This window comes from Astatotilapia calliptera, chromosome 23, assembly GCF_964374335.1.
Source record: "Astatotilapia calliptera chromosome 23, fAstCal68.1, whole genome shotgun sequence".
Taxonomy (NCBI): domain Eukaryota; kingdom Metazoa; phylum Chordata; class Actinopteri; order Cichliformes; family Cichlidae; genus Astatotilapia; species Astatotilapia calliptera.
This window is the reverse complement of record NC_137443.1, coordinates 41308904-41333867: the sequence shown is the minus strand read 5'-3', so window position 1 is coordinate 41333867 and position 24964 is coordinate 41308904. Positions and strand designations below refer to the sequence as shown.

Sequence of the window (24964 nt, the reverse complement as noted above, 5' to 3'; positions counted from 1 at the left end):
TTGACTGGTGATGATAGTGACATTTATTTACAGAAGTGGCAGTGACAAAAACAGGCAAAGAAGGGTGGGGAGCTAACCGAGACCTAAACTGGAGGAAACTAAAGAACAGACCTGAACATGGGACCGAGAACAGAGGATGCAGCGAGCGCCGTAGAACACAATGATTTACACGGCGTTACACAGAGAAACGCAGGCGAGCCGACGACGACCAGAGGCAAACACACTATAAATACACACCAGGTAATAAGGAGATGACATGCAGGGGTGGACACAGCTGAAACTAATGGACATAACGAGAAGCAGACCTAGAAAGTAAAACAGGAAACACACAGACTGTTTTACAAGACAAACTCGGGGACACAAACAGAGCACAGAATAAACACCAAACCCAAGATGAAGCCAAAAGGAAACACAAAAAGCTGGGTCAACAACCCAGGACCATGACAGAAGCTCATTGTGGACTACAGGAAACTGCAGGGCGGAGGGCACACCCTGATTTACATCAAGGAGACAGAGGAGAAGGGAGTCAGATACTTCAGGTTCCTGGGGATTAACATCAGTAATGATTCGAGTTGGTCACATCGAGTGGATATGATCACAAAAGCAGTGAAACAGTGGCTCTTTCAGCGGCGGTTCAGGGCGTTTGACGTAGACTCCAGAATACTTACCAATATCTATCGATGCACCATCAAGACTATTCTGTCTGGCTGTGTCTGGTATGGAGGTTGTAATGTTCTGGTCCCCAAAGCTCCAAGGAGGGGGGTCAGAGAAGCACAACAATCACCAGGTCTGAACTGCCAGCCTTCCAAGACGTCTACAGACAGCACTGTAGGAGGAAGGCCCAGAGGATCCTCTCTGATCCTGGCCAGACATCCTTCATGCTCCAGCTGTCACACAGAAGGTACAGGAGCATCTGGACCTGCACCAGCAGATTCAGGGAAACTTTTACAAGCCATCAGGCTGCTGAACTGCTAAAATGTTGGACATTGGACAACACTGAGGGGGCTAACGTCACTAACTTTCACATTGGTACTTCTTAAAAGTACCACCACAACACATTACATTACAAATTACTTTTTTTTTTCTCGTTTAGCTCTTGCCGAAGGCGGTCGCACATTTCTCCTCTCCTCCTCTCCCTTATCTTCCCTGCTTAGCCTCTTATGTCCTTGTCTAGTCTCATGTTTTTTGTATTACTTTTCCCTGGAACACTCTCTCACAGTGTGTTCTCTAAAACCTAAAAGAGAATTATGGATTTGATCAACTGGTCCCTGAATGCAATTGACACCCTTTTCTCAACGAGAAGTCTGGGCTCGGGTGAGCCTGAGTGTCCTGGAGGTACTTTCCCTGCCGGCTACACGATGGACGGGTGGCAGAAATGGAGAATCGTGTGCCTGGCGGGACTGTCGATCGAAGACACTGAAGATATCTACCTATTCGGAACCATGATAACAGGGTTCTTGCTGATCGGAGCTGGCTTGGCCCTGGCTTATCGAAGAATTAAGAAAGCGGAACTGGCTGTTCAAACCCCCACAAGGCTGCCTGCTGGGATTGAAACGATGGGACGAGGCATGACTTCTCAGAATGGGCTCACTGAGTGCAGCATGGATAAGATCTTGGAGAAGCTTACAGCTGCCGTGAACACTCAGAATAAGACCTCTGAGCGCAAACTGGATCACATCCTGGAGCAACTCACTGCGGTCATGAGTTCTCAGAATCTGCTCTTTGAGCACAAGAATGACAACATCACGGAGCGCAAGTTTGATAACATCATGGAGAAGCTCGCGGCTCTTATATGGGAGATTGAGAGACCAGTGTCGGACTGTTAGAACAGCTTTGAAATTCTCATGAGTTGTTCGCACTAAAGAAAACCACCATCATAATGCTATTGTCATGGTCCCTGTGCCCCGCTGGTCAATCTTCTATGGGGCAATATGTTTGTGGTTTGTTTGCTCTCTCGCCCTCTCTCTCTCACTCTCTCTCTCTCTCGCCACAGCGATGCTCACTGCGGGCTCCCGCTGCTGGCCCACACACCTGCTCATCACCACACCGGCCGCTGATCCCAGCTGATTACTGCACTACTTAGATGGCGAGTCTGCACTAGTCTTCGCTGGATCGTTGAGCTATCAGTGTCAGTTAGACTTGTGTTTCTGCTAACCTGTACCTTGAGAATTTCTTATAATTATCCTGCTAACCCGACGTTTTGTGTGTAGATCGTTTTTGGAACCCGATGCGGAGAGGAGTGATTGAGGGGGAACGTTTTTGTACAGAAAGTGTGGAACACCCTTCTCCCAACCCTGTTTCCCACGGACCCTGGCGACCCGGACCCGTTTCCCCTGCACGTTGTATATAGCCACTTGGTGTATGTGTTCACTGTAAATAAACGCACTGTCCTTCGCTTAAAGGAAAACCCTGGCCTGCGCCTGAGTCTCTTTCGGAAACCTTATCAGCTATCCCTTCGGCGCCAGCTGCGGGCTCAAGGCTGGAGCCGAACAAAAACTCCCTGATAACGACTGTGTTTAGACTGTTCTTCCCACTCCATGCAGGCTACCTGGGTTGGCTGAAAGACTGTTTACTTAGCCTGGCAGGGCGAAGGACACTGTCTCAGCTCTGGAAACGCACACACTTACACTGATAAGCACTCACTCGTCCCCCACCCCCCCTTTCCAAACGCCTTCGATGCTTGTTCCCTCCTGGAGAACACGGCGGGTCTGGGCCTGCGCTGGAGAGACGGCGCAGTGGCAGGATGGCTGCTATGTTTGCTTAGGATTACTCCTCATCCCCTACCCAACCCTGTTGGTTGTCACGTGCTCCATAATGTTGTGCTGTGGACATTTATGTGCTTTCTGTGCAGAGGAGTTTTTTTGTTTCCTGTTCTCATACCATAGGAGCCCAGCATGAGTAGAGGTGTCTTTTTTCCCTCTTGTACTTTCCCATTGTAGTGTACATTTCAGTGGTTTTCTGTAATGTTACCAATTTTGCAAAGAAAAGCATCTGGATTTCTTTAAGTTACTTGAAGACGTTTCACCTCTCATCCGAGAAGCTTCTTCAGTTCTAAGGTCAAATGGTGGGGAGTCCCAGATTTAAACCTAGTGGGAGTGTCCTCCCACAGAGGGACAGAAGGACCCCCTGATGATCCTCTAATCGCCTGAGCCAAGGTGTGAAACTGGGTGTGGGTCCCAATCAGCCAGAGTTTCAGGCGAGCTCATTGTGAAACCTGGCCCCACCTTATCATGGCCCAGGATGTGAGTGGGCGTTAATGATGGATAAGGATACTGCAGGATTACCTTTCACACCTGCTGAATCAACCAAACTGCATTCCTGACACTTGATTCAGCAGGTGTGAAAGGGAATCCTGCAGTATAATGCCACAAGAAAAACAATGTTTTTTCTTGTGGCATTACCAATAATGTCACAAGAAAAACAATGGTTTTGTCACAAGAAAAACAATGGTTTTGTCACAGGAAAAACAATGGTTTCAGCAGGTGTGACAAAACCATTGTTTTGTCACACCTGCTGAATCAAGTGTCAAGAATGCAGTTTGGCACAGCCTGTAATAATAATGAGTTAACACACATTTTCACAATCACACATCAGCCCTGCAGCGGTTTGTGTTGAACAACAGTTTGTAGGAACTGTCGTTGAGATGCCAACCATTGACAGACATGTCCAACTTGATCCTCAAGTTCACTCAAGAGTGAACTTGAGGATCAAGAACTTGAGGAGTAAGAAATGGCCCCTATTACAATAGCACCTTTTTGTTGAGTGTCCTCAGACTAAACTCCACTGCAGAGGTGAAAGAATTAAATTGAGGCTTTTGCTAATGATGTAACCACACAACTTCTGTGGTGATCAAATGAACATAAAGTCTGACTTTAAGTAGGAATGAGTCCTTTTGATTAAGACATGTAGACCTGTTTTAGCATAACTCTGTTCCTGGGGGAAGGTGGTATATCATGCTAATGAAAGATGTCATTATGTCTGTGAATGAACCTAAAAATTGAATGAAACCACAATATTTTTTAACAGTCAACAGCTTTATTCGCCACATGCAGGTTGCCCTGCAGTGGAATGGACCCGCCCCCCCCAACCTTACACACACAACACAGTGAGTGCTTATCAGTGTATGTGTGTGCGTTTCCAGAGTTCAGCTGAGATAGTGTCCTTCGCCCAGGCTAAGTAAACAGTCTTCCAGCCAACCCAGGTAGCCTGCATGGAGTGGGAAGAACAGTCTAAACACAGTCGTTATCAGGGAGTTTTTGTTCGGCTCCAGCCTTGAGCCCGCAGCTGGCGCCGAAGGGATAGCATTATGATGGTGGTTTTCTTTAGTGTGAACAACTCATGAGAATTTCAAAGCTGTTCTTAACACTCCGACACTGGTCTCTCCGTCTCCCGTTGAAGAGCCGCGAGCTTCTCCATGATGTTATCAAACTTGCGCTCCGTGATGTTGTCATTCTTGTGCTCAAAGAGCAGATTCTGAGAACTCATGACCGCAGTGAGTTGCTCCAGGATGTGATCCAGTTTGCGCTCAGAGGTCTTATTCTGAGTGTTCACGGCAGCCGTAAGCTTCTCCAAGATCTTATCCATGCTGCACTCAGTGAGCCCATTCTGAGAAGTCATGCCTCGTCCCATCGTTTCAATCCCAGCAGGCAGCCTTGTGGGGGTTTGAACAGCCAGTTCCGCTTTCTTAATTCATCGATAAGCCAGGGCCAAGCCAGCCCTGATCAGCAAGAACCCTGTTATCATGGTTCCGAATAGGTAGATATCTTCAGTGTCTTCGATCGACAGTCCCTCCAGGCACACGATTCTCCATTTCTGCCACCCGTCCATCGTGTAGCCGGCAGGGAAAGTACCTCCAGGACACTCAGGCTCACCCAAGCCCAGACTTCTCGTTGAGAAAAGGGTGTCAATTGCATTCAGGGACCAGTTGATCAAATCCATAATTCTCTTTTAGGTTTTAGAGAACACACTGTGAGAGAGTGTTCCAGGGAAAAGTAATACAAAAAACATGAGACTAGACAAGGACATAAGAGGCTAAGCAGGGAAGATAAGGGAGAGGAGGAGAGAAGAAACGTGGACCGCCTTCGCCAAGAACCAAACGAGAACAAAAAAAATAATTTGTAATGTAATGTGTTGTGGTGGTACTTTTAAGAAGTACCAATGTGAAAGTTAGTGACGTTAGCCCCCTCAGTGTTGTCCAATGTCCAACATTTTAGCAGTTCAGCAGCCTGATGGCTTGTAAAAGTTTCCCTGAATCTGCTGGTGCAGGTCCAGATGCTCCTGTACCTTCTGTGTGACAGCTGGAGCATGAAGGATGTCTGGCCAGGATCAGAGAGGATCCTCTGGGCCTTCCTCCTACAGTGCTGTCTGTAGACGTCTTGGAAGGCTGGCAGTTCAGACCTGGTGATTGTTGTGCTTCTCTGACCCCCCTCCTTAAAGCTTTGGGGACCAGAACATTACAACCTCCATACCAGACACAGCCAGACAGAATAGTCTCGATGGTGCATTGATAGATATTGGTAAGTATTCTGGAGTCTACGTCAAACGCCCTGAACCGCCGCTGAAAGAGCCACTGTTTCACTGCTTTTGTGATCATATCCACTCGATGTGACCAACTCGAATCATTACTGATGTTAATCCCCAGGAACCTGAAGTATCTGACTCCCTTCTCCTCTGTCTCCTTGATGTAAATCAGGGTGTGCCCTCCGCCCTGCAGTTTCCTGTAGTCCACAATGAGCTTCTGTCATGGTCCTGGGTTGTTGACCCAGCTTTTTGTGTTTCCTTTTGGCTTCATCTTGGGTTTGGTGTTTATTCTGATTTTGTATTAGTTCTTTGGGTTTGGTTGTCATGTTTATCATCCCTACCTGTGTCTTCCCTCTGTGTTTTGTTTGTGTCCCTGAGTTTGTGTTGTAAAACAGTCTGTGTGTTTCCTGTTTTATTTTCTAGGTCTGCTTCTCGTTATGTCCATTAGTTTCAGCTGTGTCCACCCCTGCATGTCATCTCCTCATTTATTTGTATGTATTTATAGTGTGTGTTTGCCTCTTCTCATCGTCGGATCGCCTGCGTTTCTCTGTGTAACTCCGCGTAAATTAGTGTGTTCTCCGTCCCTCTGCATCCTCTGTTCTCGGTCCCATGTTCAGGTCTGTTCTTTAGTTTCCTCCAGTTTAGGTCTCGGTTAGCTCCCCACCCTTCTTTGCCTGTTTTTGTCACTGCCACTTCTGTAAATAAATGTCACTATCATCACCAGTCAACTGCCTGCATTTTGGGTCCTTTTCCTCCTACACCACACGGCTCGCCCCGGCAGCCGTGACAGCTTCTTGGTCTTGCTGACACTGAACAGTAGGTTTTTGTCTCAACACCATGATATCAGGGCTCTCACCTCTGCTTTGGAAGCAGACTTGACGGTGGTATCATCTGCAAATTTAACTATAGTGTTGGTGCTGTGTGTGGCCTCAGAGTCATGGGTGAACAAGGTGTACAGCATGGGGCTGAGTACACATCCATCGTCAGTGTAGATGACATGCCATTGCCGATCTGTACCACTGTGGTCTGTCTGTGAGGAAGTCAAGATCCAGCTTCAAAAGGAGATGATGTTGTGCAGATGCCAAAACTTCATGATGAGCTTGGATGGAATTATAATGTTGAAAGTGGACCTGTAATCAATAAACAATAAACAGCATCCGCACACATGTGGTGTTATTGTCCACCACAATAACACAGGGCAGTATGCAGAGCCAGTGTTATGGCAATATCTCTGGGTCTATTTGGCCAACTGAAAAGGTGATTATTGCACCTGATCACATGCTCTCAGAAATTAGGCAGCATATCAGTTTTTTAGACTGTTCATTTCAGTCGAGTCTCAGAAACTTAGGTGTTATATTTGACAGTTAAATGTCTCTTGACAAACACTCTAAACATCATCTAAGAGACATTTCTAAACTCAGACTACTGGTGTCAAAGGCAGAACTTGAGATAATTATTCATGCTTTTATCTCGTCTTGTTTGGATTATTGTAAAGGTCTTTTTACGTGTCTCAACAAATCAGCTCTGGATCGCCTTCAGTCTGTACAGAATGCAGCGGCAAGACTTTTAACTGGTACAAACAAGAGGTCACACATTACTCCAGTTTTGGCTTCTCTTCATTGGTTGCCTGTAAATTTTAGGGTTCATTTTAAAATTTTAGTTGTGACTTTTAGAGCTCTGCACGGTGAAGCTCCCCAGTATATCTCTGACCTGTTGAAACCTCATGCTTCATCCCGAGCACTTAGGTCTTCAAGTCAGAGGCTACTAATGGTCCCACGTACTAGGTTTAAAACACGTGGGGATCTGGCTTTTCAGACACTGGCACCTAGGCTGTGGAACTCTCTGCCGTTGTCTTTACGCTATCTAGACTCTACTGACTCCTTTAAAAAGCAGCTGAAGACATTTTCATACAAACGGGCTTTTAATTAATTTTAACTTGTATGTCTGATCTATTGTAAAGCACTTTGTGATTTTTATCTGTGAAATGTGCTATATAAATAAATTTTACTTACTTATTTACTTACTTGTCCAGGTGGAAGAGGGCAGTATGCAGAGCCAGTGCTATGGCAATATCTCTGGATCTATTTGGTCAACTGAAAAGGATCGAGTGTACCAATGTATGCAAACCAACAAGAATGTGATGCAGCTTCTAAGGACAATGGATAAGTATAAACATTGGAAAGAAGAACTCATCAGTTGGTACGTTGAAGTTTCGGTTTCTTTTAGTGTCTCTTCAGATCATCTTTTCATCTGTGTAAGCAAGTGGCTGTAAAGGAACCCAGACCTTGCTTGCTCAAAACTCAGATTCTACCAAGGTAAGAATAAAAAAAATATTATGAAGAAATTCATTCGTATGCATATATTTGAGAATCAGGATACTTTATTAATCCCTAAGGGAATTATGTAACTCGGTGCCATCATGTGTGTGTAAAGCTCTTTTTAGATATTAAAAAGGCTGAATGATTGAATTCCACTGAAGATATTTAGATATTTAGTAAACATGGCTATACTAAAAAGTGTGGGTGGCAATATATGCTGCAGGATTACTTTTCATACCTGCTGAAATAAAGTGTCAAGAATGCAGTTTAGCACAGACTGTAAGTAGAAAAAGACCAAGACCCCCCATGCTTAATAACTGCAGAGATAAAAGAGCATCATATTTTACCTACGAGAGTGGACGAAATTATCTAAATTGTTGCTGTATGACAATAAAAAGTGAAAATGTCTTTTTTTTTTTTTTTTGCCTGTCCCGTTTGGCTCTTTTGCCATCAGAATTATTGTCTAAAGGCAAAGAAAGATGCCCAACGGATTTACTTTACCAAATTGACCATCCCAGCCTTGCCGTAACGATCCATTTGATTCACCTTTTATTGTTTATTTTATTTTCACTTGCTGAATACGGGACAGACTTGACTGGGGGAAAGAAGGGGAGAAAGAAAGAGGGAATGAAACAGCTGAGAAGAGGGACGGGGGAGAAGGGCAAAAAACAAAAACCAACAGAATGGGCAGAGAAAAAAAAGAGAAAAAAATGCATCTATCGATCACCTGGATCACCTGTTGAGAAAGAAAAAAGAAAACAAGCAGAAGAGAACAAGAGTAATAGAATAAACAGCATCACAATGATATATGGGAATATGACAGTAAATACTAAATATTAAACATTATTGTGCAGCACATAAGATCAACAGAACACAGTGTGCTTTGAGGTAGGAGCCAAAAAGGGTGTAGTTTGTGGCTGTGAGCACCCGTGTGTACACCTGTGAGCATGGACGCGCTTGTTTTTTTAAAAGGTTCCTTCATGTAATGATCTGCTAGAGGGTGTGGGGGAGCCACTGCCCCGTCCTCCAGGGCATGAAGCAGGTATGGAGGAGATCAAAACTCCAGACATCCAGAGGCCCCCAGAACACAAGAGACCAAGGAAGACCAACAGAGGGGCAGCCGCGCCACTGTCCCAGAAAGAGCTGAGGAGAGTCCCAGATGAGGGGTCACTCAGCAGCCGCGGAGCAGAAGCCAGGGGGAGTTGCAGTGACGCGCCCGTGAGCTCCGCCGGCAGCCAGCTGTGCCTGAGTGACCGAGCCCCAGGCCGAGAGGCCGGGGGCACCCCACCTCCGAAGTGGCCCGAGCGAGCCCCAGGCTCCAGGCCCCGATAAGCGGCCGCCAAGGAGTGAGCCGGTGTGTACCTGGACGTCCATCCCCAGACACAAAGAACCACCAACGCACCGACACCTGAGGGAGTCCGCCACTGGCAGGGGAAGTGGTGGTGAGGGGAGATAGGCCTCCAAACCTTGGAGGGCCTGAGATGTCCCCAGAGAGGTGGCGTCTGATACCCAACCTGACATATAGACACAGACATACAGGCACGCACAGACACAAACATCCATTCCCACCCTCATGCTCTCATATGCACTTACTCCACACTCAACCAACGTGGAGACAGACATAAAGAGACGCTGTACACACGATCACACTCCCCAAGCGTACTCTACGAACCGGGTCTAGGTACCCTTGCCCCTGGAGGGGGGGAACTGCACCCAGACCCAGGTGGTGTTACCCTTTTCCCTGTGGTGGGGAGAAGCAGACCGCCCCGACTCCGCAGCAGCAGGGAGGCCCCACACTCCAGACCGCAGTCGGACGGCCAACTCCTCCTCCTAGCCCCCCCGCTCCAGCAGGCCGCAGAGAACGGGGGGTGAGAGAAGACTCCAAACCTCCCTCCACCCGCTCATTGTAATGTTGATGCATGTGTGTTCTAAGGTGCATTTAAAACCCAGGAGGGCTTGGAGCTACCTGCCAGAGAGCAGCAGGTAAGCGCATGGTCCCTCCTGCTAGCCCTCAATGTCTACGTGTATTTAAAATTGAGAGGTGGGCAATGACGCCAGGGGTGAGGTGTACACCCTGATGGTCTTTTGGAATCCGTGTATCGTGCCCACCCCCAAGATCCTATATGTATGTGTAATGAGAGTGTGAGTAATGTGAATGTCTAGGTTGTGGGATAAAATTGAGGCAGAGGCAGCCAGAAGGGGACGGGGGACGGGGGACGGGGGGGGGGGGGGGGGGGGGGGTAGCCTCCTCTGCACCCTGGTGACATACCCCTACTCCAAGGCCCTGCATGTGTGGGTGGTTGTGGTGGAGCGGGAAGAGGGAGGCAGCTGGAGATGGGGAGGGAAGGAAGGGAGGGGCAAGTGTCCCCTCCTTGGGGCCAGCTCCCCCGCTGACCCCAGTAGGCACCCCCATACTCCGCGACCCGCCAGGGAAAGGGGGCCCAGGCCCATCCAGACCGGGGCCCAGTGCAGCAGCGCCGCCCGGCCCCACAGAGCCCGGGACAGTCCACCCAACCCCACCACAGAGAAAACTGCACCCACCCCACCATCCACTCATCTTCCAGACTACATAAGACAATAAACACCCAGGCTGAGATCTTCCTCCACCTCTCCTGTATCTCCCCCTCCTGCAGAGAGTTCCTGAGGAGAGGAAAGCTCCTGCAAGATGTGACAACCTCCCTCACCAGTTGAAGAGCCCCCCCAGGTGGCTCGACGCACCGGCGGCACCCTGCGCCAGGGCTGGGCCCCCATGCACCCACCCGCCCACAACCCCGGCAACACACCAACCAGGACCCAAGCCCCCGAGGCCCGGCCCAGGCCCCAGCCCAGAGACGGAGCGCCCCCAGAACCTCACGCCCATCCTGGACCCACCCAGGGGCAGCCAGGCTACCAGGTCAGTAACCCACGTCCGTCAGCACAGACCCTCCCCTAGCCCCGCTGCACGCAGCCACGAGGAAACAGTCACCTGAGAGCCAAAAGAGCCCCCAACCGGACATGACCGCTACCCCGGGTTGAGCCCCCCAAGGAAGATGCCTCCGGGGAACCCCCCGACGCCCTAAGCCTGTCCCTACCCCCACACCAATCACAACAGTGAAGGCGGGACCAAACTATGACCCCCGCCCCCCCCAGAGCAATTGATCTGATGTGGTTAGGATAAAATTGAGGCAGATCTAATCTAATCTAATCTAATCTAATCTAATAGAATCTAATAGATAATTTCTATATTGGTTAGAATTAAGATTATTTTTATTTTTCCAGTTCATGAGGACTGTTTTCTTGGCTATGCATAGGGCAGTGAAAACCATATGGGCTATATTCTTTTCTGAAGTGACATTATCTAAGCTGCCCAACAAACACACTAAGGGGGAAGTTGGAATGTTACATTTCAGACACTTTGATAAGTCTTCACATATCTCGCGCCAAAACTTCTGAACTGGTGGACAGAACCAAAGAGCGTGGATATAATTGCCGGTGAATTGGTTTGGCAGTGTGAGCAGTTGTTGGTAGACGTAAAGCCCATCTTGAACATCCGATGACCTGTATAGTGCATTCTGTGTAATATTTTGTATTGAATGAATTGAAGACTGGGATTTCTGATTAGATGAAAGGTTTTTAAGCAAGTCTGAGACCAGAAGTTTTGGTCTAAGTTAACTGATAAATCCGCTTCCCATTTTGCAATAGGAAGTGATATTGATTCATCTGATTTAGAAAACATTCTGTATATTTTGGATAGTAATTTGGGGGTTTTAAGAGTAAGAAATTGAACCACACTTGGTGGTGTTTGTAGTTCAACTTGACCCGGTTTAAATTTCTTTTTTACTATGGATTTAATTTGTTGATATTCTAAAAATCTTTTCTTGTTGATCCCATATTGTGTAACTAGTCCGTCAAATGAAATAAATTCTGTTCCTTCCAGTAAATGTTCTAAATATTTGATTCTAATTCTAATTATCTAAATTGTTGCTGCATGACAATAAAAAGTGAAAATGTCTATCTTAGTGTGCCACTTTTTACATAATTTAGCAGGTAGCACTTTTGTAACCGTCTTCTTAAACATTAATACAAAGATAACACCCATTAGTCGATACCAAAGGATACAAGTGTTACACCTTAAGAATCTACTTTCCCAACCCACCTCTCTGTGCGTGATTTTTTTAAATGCTGTTCATTTACATGACAAAAATATTTTTTTCACTTTATTCAAGCAAGTGGAAATTTGGACAATCTAAATCTCAAGCTAAATTTGTAACACCTACAGCATATCTGAAGGTGGAGTTAGCCATGTACTTATGTAACACTTCCTTATATAAAGCTGGCTGCTCTTCAGTTGATAGCATTCAGCTATCACAGCTCCAATCACTAAGCTCTAAACATCTGCCAGAATCCATTTACCAGGTGAGTATTTTACATTTTATTTCAGTAATAATTTCAGAATCTCACAGTATTTGTGAAGGTTAACATATCTTTAAAATGTAATTCTTAAAACCCCCAGAAATCACTTATTTTTTTCTTTCTTTCTTTTTATTGCACCTAAAAGCATAATTTTGTGGTGTTTTGATTTGTTTTTTGTTTTTTGACAATGGAAACTGTTGTTTAAAATTCTTTAACCTTGCCACAATCAGATGCAGGTCAATTACCTGTTCATGAACATTTTTCTAAATCTTTGTGCAAGCGACTATTTTCATATATATTGTAAAATGAAGATCCCAGATATTTTAAAAGCTGATCTAATTATGATATTTGTACTGAACACTACACATTTTAATGCTGTATCTAAAACATTCTCCTGCCTCTACCATAAAACAGTTGAAGCAGTCTTTCAATCTAACCTTCATATTTAGGAAAGCTACAAAACATGTAGTTATGCTATGAGAGAAAGGTTTTGAGAGTGTGAAGAGAAAAACACTGTATTGTGTTTATTTAAAATATTTGTAGTTATCTGTGTTTTTGCCTCTTTCCCTCCATCTGACAGCTGAGATAGGCTACAGTTAGACATGTGGTCAAAAATGGATTATTATTAGAAATAATCACTCTTCAGGTTTGAATCCTGTGGTTAAACACAGGATGAAGAAGCTCATCATTGATGTGGATGCTGGGGTGGATGATGCTATTGCCATCATGATGGCCCTCTCCACACCTGATGTGGAAGTTTTGGGGATCACCTGCTGCTATGGCAACACGTCTGTGGAGAATGTCCTCAGAAATGTCCTTCGTGTCCTGAAAGTCTGCGACAGGCTGGACGTAAGTTTGTGTCACGCTGTAAGAGAGCCCTTCTACACGAATATGTTCGTAGATATGTTCTTACATCCAGCATATAATACTCATACAGATTCCAGTGTACCGTGGCTGCTCAAAGCCTTTGGTGGACCATGAAAACCATGCAGATAATTTCTTTGGATCAGACGGGTTTGGGGACGTTCCAGATCCACACGCACCAAGCCTGGATCTGGTGCAGCAGAAAAAAGCCAAACAGGCCATTGTTGACCTTGTGAACGCAAATGATAAAGAGGTGAGTGTCTGCACCATTAAGCTTCTTACATGAATGAAAATTGAGAGCCTCATTTTCCTGTGATATGTGTACACTAAGAACGTTGTAGCTTACACAGGGGTTGGGTAAAAATGCTGTGTGGAGAAGTAGGTGATCTCAAAATACATGAATACATTTACCCACTTTTTATAAATGGTTTGTGGTTCTGATCAAACGTTTTATTTAAAGGCCCAGTCACAGATTATTTCAGCAGACATGCCTTGAAGTCTTCCTAAAAAAGTATGTTGACATTTAGCTGAAAATTGTTGAACTCCCACAGATGAAATTGCATCACTTGACTAATAAAAACTTGTTTTACCCAGAGCTAATGATTTAATTGCTTTTTCATGGTGACCAGTAAAAATGGATGTAGACACAATGATATCATCTGTTGGTTATGGATTGCAAAGGGTACAATGCACTTGATGTGAAAGAAGCCAACTCGTTGCGAAGTATTACAAAGTTGCCAAACACACATAAAAAAGCATAACTTGAAGCTTCAATGCAGTTTAAATTGGGAAGTCGTAAAAATTATCTGTCAATTTTCATCAAGTTTCAAGTGCTTAATAGACAAACTGCACCACTGGGCCAACCAAACCAGTTTAATTCTCAATTCATTCTAAACACATTTATAAATGATAATTCTTTAAAAAACTTTTCAAGGAAAATTATTATTTTACAACTGAGGGTTTGTTTTCAGCTCAAAGGTTGGTTAGGAGGCAATAAAATCATCAATTCAACTCTGTCTCCTGCCTCCAGGTGATCCTCATATCCACTGCCCCCCTCATGAACCTGGCTGCAGCAGTGCAGTTGGACCCTTCCTTGCCTAAAAAGCTTAAGGCGCTCTACATCATGGGGGGAACCATTGAAGGTGGTCTCCTCACAGAGTATTTCCTCTGTCTCTCATTATCCATTCGTGATTTTAGTCTTATAAATATCTGATATATATGAGAATGAGTGTGTGACTGTGCTTGTTTCTGTGTGCAGCCAGGGGTAACATCACAATATGTGGAGAGTTTAACTTTGTGTGTGACCCAGAGGCTGCTTACATCGTGTTGGACCGCTACACATGCCCAACCTACATCGCTACCTGGGAGTTCACCTGCTGGAACTGCCTGCCATGGGTGAGGAGGGAAACAAGCTGAACGAGGGCTTCAGTTCTGTTCCAATGAATAATGTCTGAACAGTTTTAAAGTTTGAAAGGATCTCTGCTAACACTGAGTTTGTGTATAAAGTGGTATTTGAAAATATCTTACAGTCTTTTTTTCCCTTAGTCTTTCTGTGACACCTGGTTATCTGTACATACTGAAAAATCAGACTTTGTGGAAAAGATTTTACGCATCTCAAGACAGGTAAGAGTGTATTAATTGACACAAAGCATCAAGCATTTAAGTCTTAAGTCCTCACTTTGTACAAGAAAATAAGCTCCAGTTAGCAATGAATTTAATCCATCTTCAGTATTGTGTAAATATGCTCGCAGCCCTTTTGCTTAAATCTTGGTGCCCCACTGGTGACAACTTACAGAATATTATAAGATGTCTAATTACCTCTGACATACTGTGTGAACAGAAGTGTGAACAGAAACATCAAGAATTTAATCCCTGTGACGCCTACGCCATGGCTGCAGCCATCAATGATGCAGTCATACCTAAGAGTGAAGAGGCGAGTGACTGCAACTTTTTTTTGTCAGGTTACAATGTAAAACATCTTCGCTGAAATCATTGTTTAATGAATTATTTTGTTACTCTTTCAGGTTGCAGTGACGGTGGAGTTGCAGGGGATCTACACTCGAGGCATGATGGTGCTGGACCGCGACGAGAAGCTGAAAAAAGAACACAAAGTCTTCATCATGAAGAACGTCGACTTGGAGAAGTTCAAGGAAATGTTGATTAATGCAGTCAAAAAGAGTGATGCTGTACACTCTGAGACCTGAGTGTTATGATTCATAACAACAAATAAAAACTTTTGTGTTGCAGTCTCACAAACCATGTACAACATTCATTAAGAAACAGTTTGTCCAGATTGGTGTTGAAGAAGTTGACCAGTTCTCAACTGTGTAGTAGTAAATAAAGTTAATGCTGTGACCCAAATGTATCTGCATAAATGATCAGTATTTATTCAGGTTTAGGTATATGCATTTGCAAAATAGTTTTATGTGTGGTCAAATTACTTTGTATTTGTGTGTGGACTGAAGCGCATGCTAGTGAGTCCTCAAAAGTTACACACAAATGACTGCACACACATTTGTAAACCTTAGTTTATACTTGTGGATTATAATAATAATGGATACTTTATTGATCCCCATGGGGAAATTACTTGTTTTTCTCTGCATTTGACCCATTCACTCAGTGAAGCAGTGGGCAGCCAACTAAGCAGGCGCCCGGGGAGCAGTGTGTAGGGACGGTACCTTGCTCAGGGGTACCTCAGGGTAGCCGTTAAGTGGATTCGAACCGCCGACCTTCCGATCATGGGGCAACCACTTTACCTACTGAGCTATCCCTGCCCCTATTGTACACATTTGTCACGTTTTTGAGACATATTGCTCTCCATATGAGATGGTACTACCACCACATTACTTATATCTTTATGTACATTTACAATGTAAACACAAAATATAATAAGAGACAAAACTGCAATAAGTACAGATTTTATTTGTCTGCATACATACAAATAAACACAGCAAAATAAATTTACAGTAAATGAAAAAAGGACTAGGAGCTCATGTGACGTAAGGGGTTTTGCAAGGCCAAATTGCCCAACATCATAACCCACCAACCTTAACTCCTCATCAATGAACCCTAACCCCTAGCCCATTAAACTTAACACGTTAACAGGCCACATGTGCAAATCTGACAGGACAAAATGTCAGACTTTTGAAGCAAATGCAAGATAAAGTGACTGAAATGAACCAGGAAATGAAATTGGTACTTTTGCATTGTCTTATACATCAGGAGGTACTATGTGAGTCAGCGTTAAAAATTACCCGTGTTTTTGATGTTGTAACTAAAATAGTTAACATCATCGGAGTATGACTGCAGAATCAGAGCCAACTCCATGTACAGAATTCAATCACAGAATTGGAACAAACATTGTAATTGTTGAAGTATAACAAATCCAGACACAGATCGACTCTTGATATGATGATCACCTGTCTGCTGGCCTCCACATTTCCACTTCAGACCCTGAACCTAACTTTGAAGCACTCATATAAGTACACAACGGACTGGATTTCTGTCACTTATTTTCTTATCAGATGATCTTCTTATCTATTTGAGTGAGTGACTATCAAGGAACCAGATCTCACTTGCTCAAAGCTATAATTATTTGAGAAGTTCATTCACACACCCCTGTTCTCTGCTGGCCATCGGGGCGGGGGGACTGGGAGGAGGTGTTGGCCATTCGATTGGGATCTGGGATGCGGGGCCTCTCTGCTGCTGCGGAACCTGTGGAGGTCTGCTTGCCTCCACCCCGGGGGAAAGGGTAACATCTCCTGGACCTAGGTACCATTTCCCCCTCTAGGGGCGAGGGTACCTGGACCCGGGGTATAGAGTTTGTTTGGGGAGTGTGATTGTGTGTACAGTGTCCATGTATGTCTATCCCTACGTTGGGTGAGTGCTGAGTATTTGTATATGTGTGCATGAGAGTGGGAATGCATGTTTGTGTCTGTGTGCCTGTTTGTCTGTGTCTATATGTCAGGTCGGGTCTTACACTCCACCTCTCTGGGAACTCCCAGGCCCTCCAAAGTGTGGAGGCCTATCTCCCCTCACCACACTCCCTGCCGGTGACTAATGCCCTCAGGGGTCGGTGCGTTGGTGGTTCTTGGTGTCCGGGGCTGGGCGCTCAGGTATGTACCAGCTCACTCCCGGTAACTACTTGGCGGGGCCTGGCCCCTGTTGCTCGGTCAGGCCTCTTCCGGGACAAAGGGGGCCCTCGGGCCTCCGGCCTCTGGGCCTGCAGCTCGGTTCACTCTGGCACAGGTGGCTGCCGGCAGAGCTGGCGGGCACGCCAGTGCAGCCCCCTCTGGCTTCTGCTCCGTGGCTACTGGGTGAGCCCTCATCTGGGGCTCTCCTCAGCTCTTCCCAGGAGGGTGGCACGGATGCCCCTCCGGTGGTCCTCCTTGGGCTCTCGCACTCTGGGGCCTCTGGATGTCTGGAGCCTGGATCTCCTCCATGCCTGCTTCATGCCCTGGGGGACAGGGCTATGGCTCTCTACATCCGCTTGCAGACCATTATATGGGGAAACCTTTTGAATACAAAAGGCTGATCCACACAGGTGTGCACACGGGTGTTCACTGTTCATAGACATAAACTACACCTCTATTGGCTGCTACTTCCAAGCACATTGTGCGCTGTCGGTCCTGCTTGCTACACAACAACATTCAATATTTAGTATTTACTGCTGTTTACACTTAGCTACATTAACGTGATGGTGTTGTGTTTAGTATGTTGCTCTGTTTTTTTTGCTTGTTTTCTCTTCTTTCTCTCTCAACAGGTGATCCAGGAGATTTTTTTTCCTCTTCTTTCTCTTTTTAAGTGCCCATTCTCACTGCCCCTCTCCCCTTCTGTTTTTCTTTTGCTTCATCTTTATTTCTCCCTTTCCTATCCCTCAGTCATGTCTGTCCCGTCTGTAACAACTGAAAATAAAATAAAATAAATAATAACAACAAAGTCGATCAAAGGGACCAATACAGCAAGGCCGTGATGATCCATTTGGCAAAGTAAATCCATTGGTATCCTTGTTGGTCTTCAGGCAACAATTCTGACGGCTAAAGAACCAAATGGGACAGGCAAAAAAAAAAAAAAAGAATAGTTCATTTTTATGCATGGATTTTACTCTGTGGCATGAAATGTGTGAGTTAAAGCTACATAAATCTTTCTGTTTTTAGTTATTAAAAGGTTTAATGATTGAACTCCAGTGATCAGACAGTTCACTTAAACAGCACTCAGCCACCTTTTAAATTACTAAATGTGGTCCCACACTTTACAATAACACAGAGTTATTTCATTTTTGAATTAAATCATATACGTGTAAGCAAAAAGAAAGCTTTTCTTAAGTCTTCCTCAAAATCGTATGAACTAGTCTTTATGTTTGGTTACTTTCCACCAAAATCTCCTCATGCAAACATGTCAAGCAAGATGTTAGCAAACACAGGTGTATTGTCAACTGTGAGTGGCAAAATATACTGCAGGATTACCTTTCACACCTGCTGAATCAAGTGTCAAGAATGCAGTTTGGAACAGCCTGTAATAATAATGAGTTAACATTTTCACAAACATGCTTCAGCCCTGCAGCGGTTTGTGTTGAACAACAGTTTGTAGGAACTGTCGTTGAGATGCCAACCATTGACAGACACGTACAACCTGATCCTCAAGTTCACTCTTGCTTCTCATAAGAGTAAGAAATAGAACCCTATTACAATAGCATATTGTAGCAATAGCAGTAGCTTTTTGTTGAGTGTCCTCAGACTAAACTCCACTGCAGAGGTGAAAAAGTTACATTAAGGTTTTGGCAAATGAGGTGAACACAAACAAATTCTGTGGTGATCAAATGAAGTCTGTCTTTACGTAGGAATGAGTTCAGTGTCCAATATTTCAGCAGTTCAGCAGCCTGATGGCTTGTGAAACTTTCCCAGAATCTGCCGGTGCAGGTCCGAATGCTCCTGTACCTTCTGTGTGACAGCTGGAGCGTGAAGGATGTCTGGCCAGGATCAGAGAGGATCCTCTGGGCCTTCCTTCTAAAGCGCTGTCTGTAGACGTCTTGGATTGCTGGCAGTTCAGACATGGTGATTGTTGTGCTTCTCTGACCCCCCTCCTTAAAGCTTTGCAGACCAGAGCATTACAATTGCCATACAGGGTTACCAGACAGGCAGACAGAATACTCTCGATAGAGTGGCGTATCATGCTAATGAAAGATGCCCTAATATATTTATATACGCTCTTCAAAAATGAACTTAAAAGTTGAATGAAACAATGATATATGTAATGCAGTCTGCACCCCATGTTTTGTGTTCTCATCTTTATAATATAACCAAGTTTTTTTCTATCTAAATGAAGTGTAGTTGTTTTTCCAAGTACCAAAGTGCCACAGTCCTGTTAAAACCATCAACATCTTCGTCCTTTCTGTTTTTAAACTCAGTTATTGTTAAATGCACCTGGGGAAAATCTGACAGCAGGAAGTTTGAATATTGCTGCTCCTGCATAAGATCACTGTAAACAAAGAAGAATGTACCAAAGATTTGAGGATAGTGGCCATGGATAAACATTGGCAACAACAACTTGTTAGTCGGTATGTTGAAGTTGGGGTTTCTCTGGATCTCTAATCAGATGATCTTTTTATCTGTGTAAGCGAGTGACTGCCAAGAACCGAGACCTCAGACGCTCAAAGCGCACGTTCTACCAAGATAAGAAGAAAAAAATGTAACTGCTATGGCTCAGGAACAAGTCAAAATTCAGCTGCATAAGGAGATGCTGATGTGCAGATTCCCAAACTTCGTGATGAGTCTGGATGGAATTATAATGTTGAAAGTTGAGCTGTAGTCAATAAACAGCATCCACACATGTGTTGTTATGGTCCCGGTGGGAGAGCTAGGGTTGCCAACTATCCCATTTTAGCCAGGAGGTCTTGTATGATGAGCAAAAATTGGTTCCCTTAGTCAACCTTAAATCTCTGTATATTTACACTGTATATTTACATTGTACCCAGCTGGTTGCGCATTGTGCTTCTGGCATGCCAGAGTGTCCCTTATTTGATAGTTAAAAAGTTCATTGTGAATCTATTTTGCCTGTATGAAAACTGAAAAGGATCAAGTGTAGCAGGCAGTGAAGATGTGAATAACGATAGAGATGAGTGCTACTGGGTGACAGTCATTCAGTTAACTCACATTAGGTTTCTTTGGGACAGGGATGATGGCCGTCCTCTTAAAGTATGAGAAGACTACAGACAAAAACAGGGAGAGGTTGAAGATGTCTGTGAAGACAGCTACCACTTCATGTGTACATGCTTTGAGAGCACGACCTGGGATGTTATCTGGTCGGGGAGCTTTCCGTGTGTTTACCTTTTAAAAGTATTTACACACATCTGACTGAGGGATCTGAAAAGGACAGCTGTCCTCCTCTGACAGAAATATAAGTGGACAGCAGACTGGATTTCTGTCAATTAACAAGAAAAAACCTGCAGATAAAATAATTAAACTAAAAGCAAAATGGCAATGTCACTTTACAAACAAGTACAAACTTTTACATCAACAGTTCATCTGTTGGTATATCTGTGTTGAAGTTTCAGTTTCTCAGGATGTCTTATCAAATAATCTTCGTATCTGTTTGACTGAGTGACTGTCAAAGAACCAGATGTCACTTTCTTAAAGCTCAAATTATGTGTGAAGTTCACTTTTATGCATGGATTTTACTCTGTGGCATGAAATGTGTAAATTAAAGCTACATAAAGCTTTCTGTTTTTAGTTATTAGAAGGTTTAATGATTGAACTCCAGTGAGCAGACTGTTCACTTAAACAGCACTCAGCCATCTTTTAAATTAATAAATCTGATCCCACACTTTACAATGACACCAAGTTATTTCATCTTTAAATAAATCATATACGTGTAAGCAAACAATAAAAAGGGAAAGTGTTCCTCAAAACTGTTTTTTTATGTCCAGCCAAAATCTCCTCATGCAAACATGTAAAAACTCAGGTTCTGGTGGAGCAGTCGCTTGCTTTATAATGGCGAAAAAATAACATTAAATTTAAAAATAAAATTAAAAAATACTTAAAAAGCTTTTCTGAAATATAATCCAATTAGCTGACTTCTTAAAAAACACATAATGTCCCAGCAGAAAATTATCAATGTATTTTCCTTTTTTAATTCATTCATTCATTTGCTTATATTTACACTGTACCGTGGCAGCAAGATGTTAGCAAACACAGGTGTATTGTCAAGTGTGAGTGGCAAAATATGCTGCAGGATTACCTTTCACACCTTCCCGAATCAAGTGTCAAGAATGCAGTTTGGCACAGCCTGTAATACTAATGCGTTAACACACTTTTTAACAGTCCCACTTCAGCCCTGGAAGAAGTGTCATTGGGATGCCAACCACCAACAGACATGTACAACCTGATCCTCAAGTTAACTCTTGCTTCTCACAGGAGTAAGAAATGGCCCCCTATTACAATAGCACCTTTTTGTTGAGTGTCCGCAGACTAAACTCCACTGCAGAGGTGAAAGAATTAAATCGAGGTTTTTGCTAATGATGTAACCACACAAGTTCTGTGGTGATCAAATGAACATAAAGTCTGACTTTATGTCGGGGTGAGCCTCTTTCATTAAGACACGTGCACCTGTTTTAGCACAACTCTGTCTCTGGGGGAAGGTGGTGTATCATGCTAATGAAAGATGTCATAATGTTTTTGTACATGCTCTTTAACAATGAACCTAAAAGTTGAATGAAACCACGATATTTGTATTGTAATCTGCACCTCATGTGTTGTGGTGGTACTTTTAAGTACCACATTAAGTACCAATGTGAAAGTTAGTGAAGTTAGTCCCCTCAGTGTTGTCCATTGTCCAACATTTCAGCAGTTCAGTAGCCTGTAGTGGTGTGCGATGCTGCATATTTTGGTATTGATCCGATACCAAGTAAATTCGGGCCAGTATCGCCGATACCAATACCGATACGATACTTTTCAATAAATAAGGTGGATGCCTCACTGAATTGCTAAATCGCAATTAATTTTCATGACCTTAAGTGTTTTTTGTGATGTTTCCTTTGGTATTAATAATTAGTTAAAACCCGGGGCATAATTAGGAGAAACAATATATTTATAATTAAATAAAAAATGTTTTATTATTGTGGCGGCCGTGGTCTGCGATGCCGCTGCAGGTGAGATGGACTCACCTTCACTGCATCTACAATGATGCCTCGCCAGCTTAAAACCTGTGCGCTGCTTGTGCTGTTGTTGTTTTTGTAGTTGATGTGTACAGCTGGCAGCAGGAGGGCTGCAGCCGTTGAATGTAGGCTACTGTTACAGCAACCGTGTGATCACTGTAAGGGTGGACAGCGCGCGGCTCGGGGTGAGCCGGAGGCTGGCGCGCCAGCAGGACCTGCCAAGCTGGAGACGGAGGTCGAGGTGCGTGGGGGTCCTGCCACACCTGAAGGCGGCATGCTGTCCACTTCGGCAGGCTGCATGGTCGCCAGCTCACTTCCACGCCTGCTGCGCCGCCGCTGCTTGCGATATGGGTGGCCATCAGGCTAGGGGCTTCCGCTGGAGGCGCGGGCAACCAGAGTTGACACTTCCCCATCGCTGGGCTGGGGCATGGGGCGCCGATGGTCCGAGTCGATTCCCTCTGCTGCTCGCGGGGTGAGGTGAAGCGGGCGATGGGGGTATGTGGCAGGGCGTGTTCTGCGATGCCGCTGCAGGTTTGGTGGTGGTGATGTGTACGGCTGCCAGCGGGAGAGCTGCAGCCGTTGAATGTACTGTTACAGCAACCGTGTGATTATTGTAAGAATTAATTATGAAAATGCCATCGGGTCTGCCGTGGTGGCGATCTTTTTTTTTTTTTTTAATCTTAAGTGCACGCAAACCAGTAAACAAATTAAAACAAATACTGTTGATAAACTATAATACAAAAAAAAATCACAATTAAAATTCTCAACAACAAAAACAAAAAATATATATATAATTAATATGTAAACAACTTAACAACCCCCAAAGTGTCTAAGTCACGTGACGTGTCAGTGCTACACCGAAACATAAAAGTGGGGGAGAGGGAGCAAAGTGCTCTCCGCTGACACAGGAGCGGTGAGTCCAGCGACCTGGTTGTTTCGTTTTTGCCGAAAGCACAGCATAGCATACAAGCAGAACTCAAAGTAAAGAATCGATCTCACCAGGCTAGTATCGATCCGATACCGATGCCGACTTGGGATCGATACTATCATGTATATTTATTTACATTTGAAATATAAATTTGATGATAAAAAAAACATATGAAGACTCTTTAAAAAGTACAGATTTTGTATATATATACAAATAAACAATTACAATAAATGAAAAAGGGATTGATGGCTCATTTCAGTCAGGGAGTTTTGTGAGGCCAAGTTGCCATGATCACATTGTGCAATTGCTAAATCCTTAAAAACAAACCCTAACCCCTAACCCATTCATCCTAACACTTACGTCATAATTGCAACAGGATATCAGGATGATGACCATGACAACGAATGCTACAAGAATTGTAAAATATGAAAATGCTACATTGTTGCTTTCAAAGTAATTAACTACAAGCAAAATAGAAACAGCACTTCACATAAAGTTAAAAGCCGTTGTTGAATAAATTGTGATAAACTTTGGATTTTATCACTTATCTATTTTTATGTGTAGCATAATTCAGGGGATAAAGTGTACAGTGTTCAGATGCTATCAATTGATGATAAGAACTTGTTCCCATTAGTTCTGATGTGCACACATATTACTGGAGATACTTGCTAAGTTCCTAATGACAATATAATGTCATCCCACAGTCTGCTTACATGCTCAACCTTTACTTTTTAAACATTAAAACATTATTTTTTTTGGTTATATTAGATAGCATAAGTCAAAGCTGAACTCAAGCTGTTGCATTTAGTTTTGTAGCATGCAATCTCTGCTCATCCTGTGAGGTTAACTGACCCCCTTTGACCCTCTTTTAGTTGTCATTCCCATAATCTAGTCATAGTCCAGGCTAGATAAAGCAGCAGTTGCAATACATAAATGGAATATCTCAAAAAAGTATTTAGTCAGCCACCGATTGTGCAAGTTCCCCCACTTAAAATGATGACAGAGGTCATTAATCTGCACCAGAGGTACACTTCAACTGTGAGAGACAGAATGTGAAAAAAAAAATCCATGAATCCACATGGTAGGATTTGTAAAGAATTTATTGGTAAATCAGGGTGGAAAATAAGTATTTGGTCAATAACAAAAATACAACTCAATACTTTGTAACATAACCTTTGTTGGCAATAACAGAGGTCAAACGTTTACTATAGGTCTTTACCAGGTTTGCACACACAGTAGCTGGTATTTTGGCCCATTCCTCCATGCAGATCTTCTCGAGAGCAGTGATGTTTTGGGGCTGTCGCCGAGCAACACGGACTTTCAACTCCCGCCACAGATTTTCTATGGGGTTGAGGTCTGGAGACTGGCTAGGCATGTTGGAAGACCCAGCCTCGTTTCATCTTCAAAGTTCTCACTGATGGAAGGAGGTTTTGGCTCAAAATCTCACGATACATGGCCCCATTCATTCTGTCCTTAACACGGATCAGTCGTCCTGTCCCCTTGGCAGAAAAAACAGCCCCATAGCATGATGTTTCCACCCCCATGCTTCACAGTAGGTATGGTGTTCTTGGGATGAGACTCAGTATTCTTCGTCCTCCAAACACGACGAGTTGAGTTTATACCAAAAAGTTCTACTTTGGTTTCATCTGACCACATGACATTCTCCCAATCCTCTGCTGTATCATCCATGTGCTCTCTGGCAAACTTCAGACGGGCCTGGACATGCACTGGCTTCAGCAGCGGAACACGTCTGGCACTGCGGGATTTGATTCCCTGCCGTTGTAGTGTGTT

The 24964-nt window shown here is 44.1% G+C and overlaps 1 protein-coding gene and 1 long non-coding RNA gene across 3 annotated transcripts; both read left to right on the top strand.

The window, feature by feature from the left end:
- The first annotated feature begins 1977 nt into the window (after nucleotides 1–1977).
- Nucleotides 1978–2407, top strand: LOC145424236 (uncharacterized). The gene is made up of 2 exons (XR_013905257.1): nucleotides 1978–2128; nucleotides 2211–2407. It is a non-coding gene; the product is annotated as an uncharacterized LOC145424236 (long non-coding RNA).
- A 9745-nt stretch (nucleotides 2408–12152) lies between these two features.
- On the top strand, nucleotides 12153–15455 carry LOC113016002 (nucleoside hydrolase-like). 2 transcript variants are annotated; one of them, XM_026158442.2, is made up of 8 exons: nucleotides 12153–12233; nucleotides 12902–13079; nucleotides 13168–13347; nucleotides 14125–14236; nucleotides 14353–14489; nucleotides 14640–14717; nucleotides 14935–15027; nucleotides 15119–15455. In XM_026158442.2, exons 2-8 carry the CDS (start codon nucleotides 12903–12905, stop codon nucleotides 15296–15298), a joined length of 957 nt encoding a protein of 318 aa, XP_026014227.1. In that variant the 5' UTR covers nucleotides 12153–12233; nucleotide 12902; the 3' UTR covers nucleotides 15299–15455. The 2 variants fall into 2 exon arrangements, with proteins under 2 accessions (XP_026014227.1, XP_080153608.1); XM_080297482.1 differs by having other exon boundaries at nucleotides 12157–12233; nucleotides 12877–13079.
- The last annotated feature ends 9509 nt before the right edge of the window (nucleotides 15456–24964 follow it).

Bases quoted from the DNA above. Each gene is read 5' to 3' on its own strand.
- LOC113016002 (XM_026158442.2), top strand. From the start codon at position 12,903: ATGAAGAAGCTCATCATTGATGTGGATGCTGGGGTGGATGATGCTATT. The intron at 14,237-14,352 runs GTGGTCTCCTCA...TTCTGTGTGCAG, and splicing joins CATGGGGGGAACCATTGAAG to CCAGGGGTAACATCACAATA. The intron at 14,718-14,934 runs GTAAGAGTGTAT...CTGTGTGAACAG, and splicing joins TTTTACGCATCTCAAGACAG to AAGTGTGAACAGAAACATCA.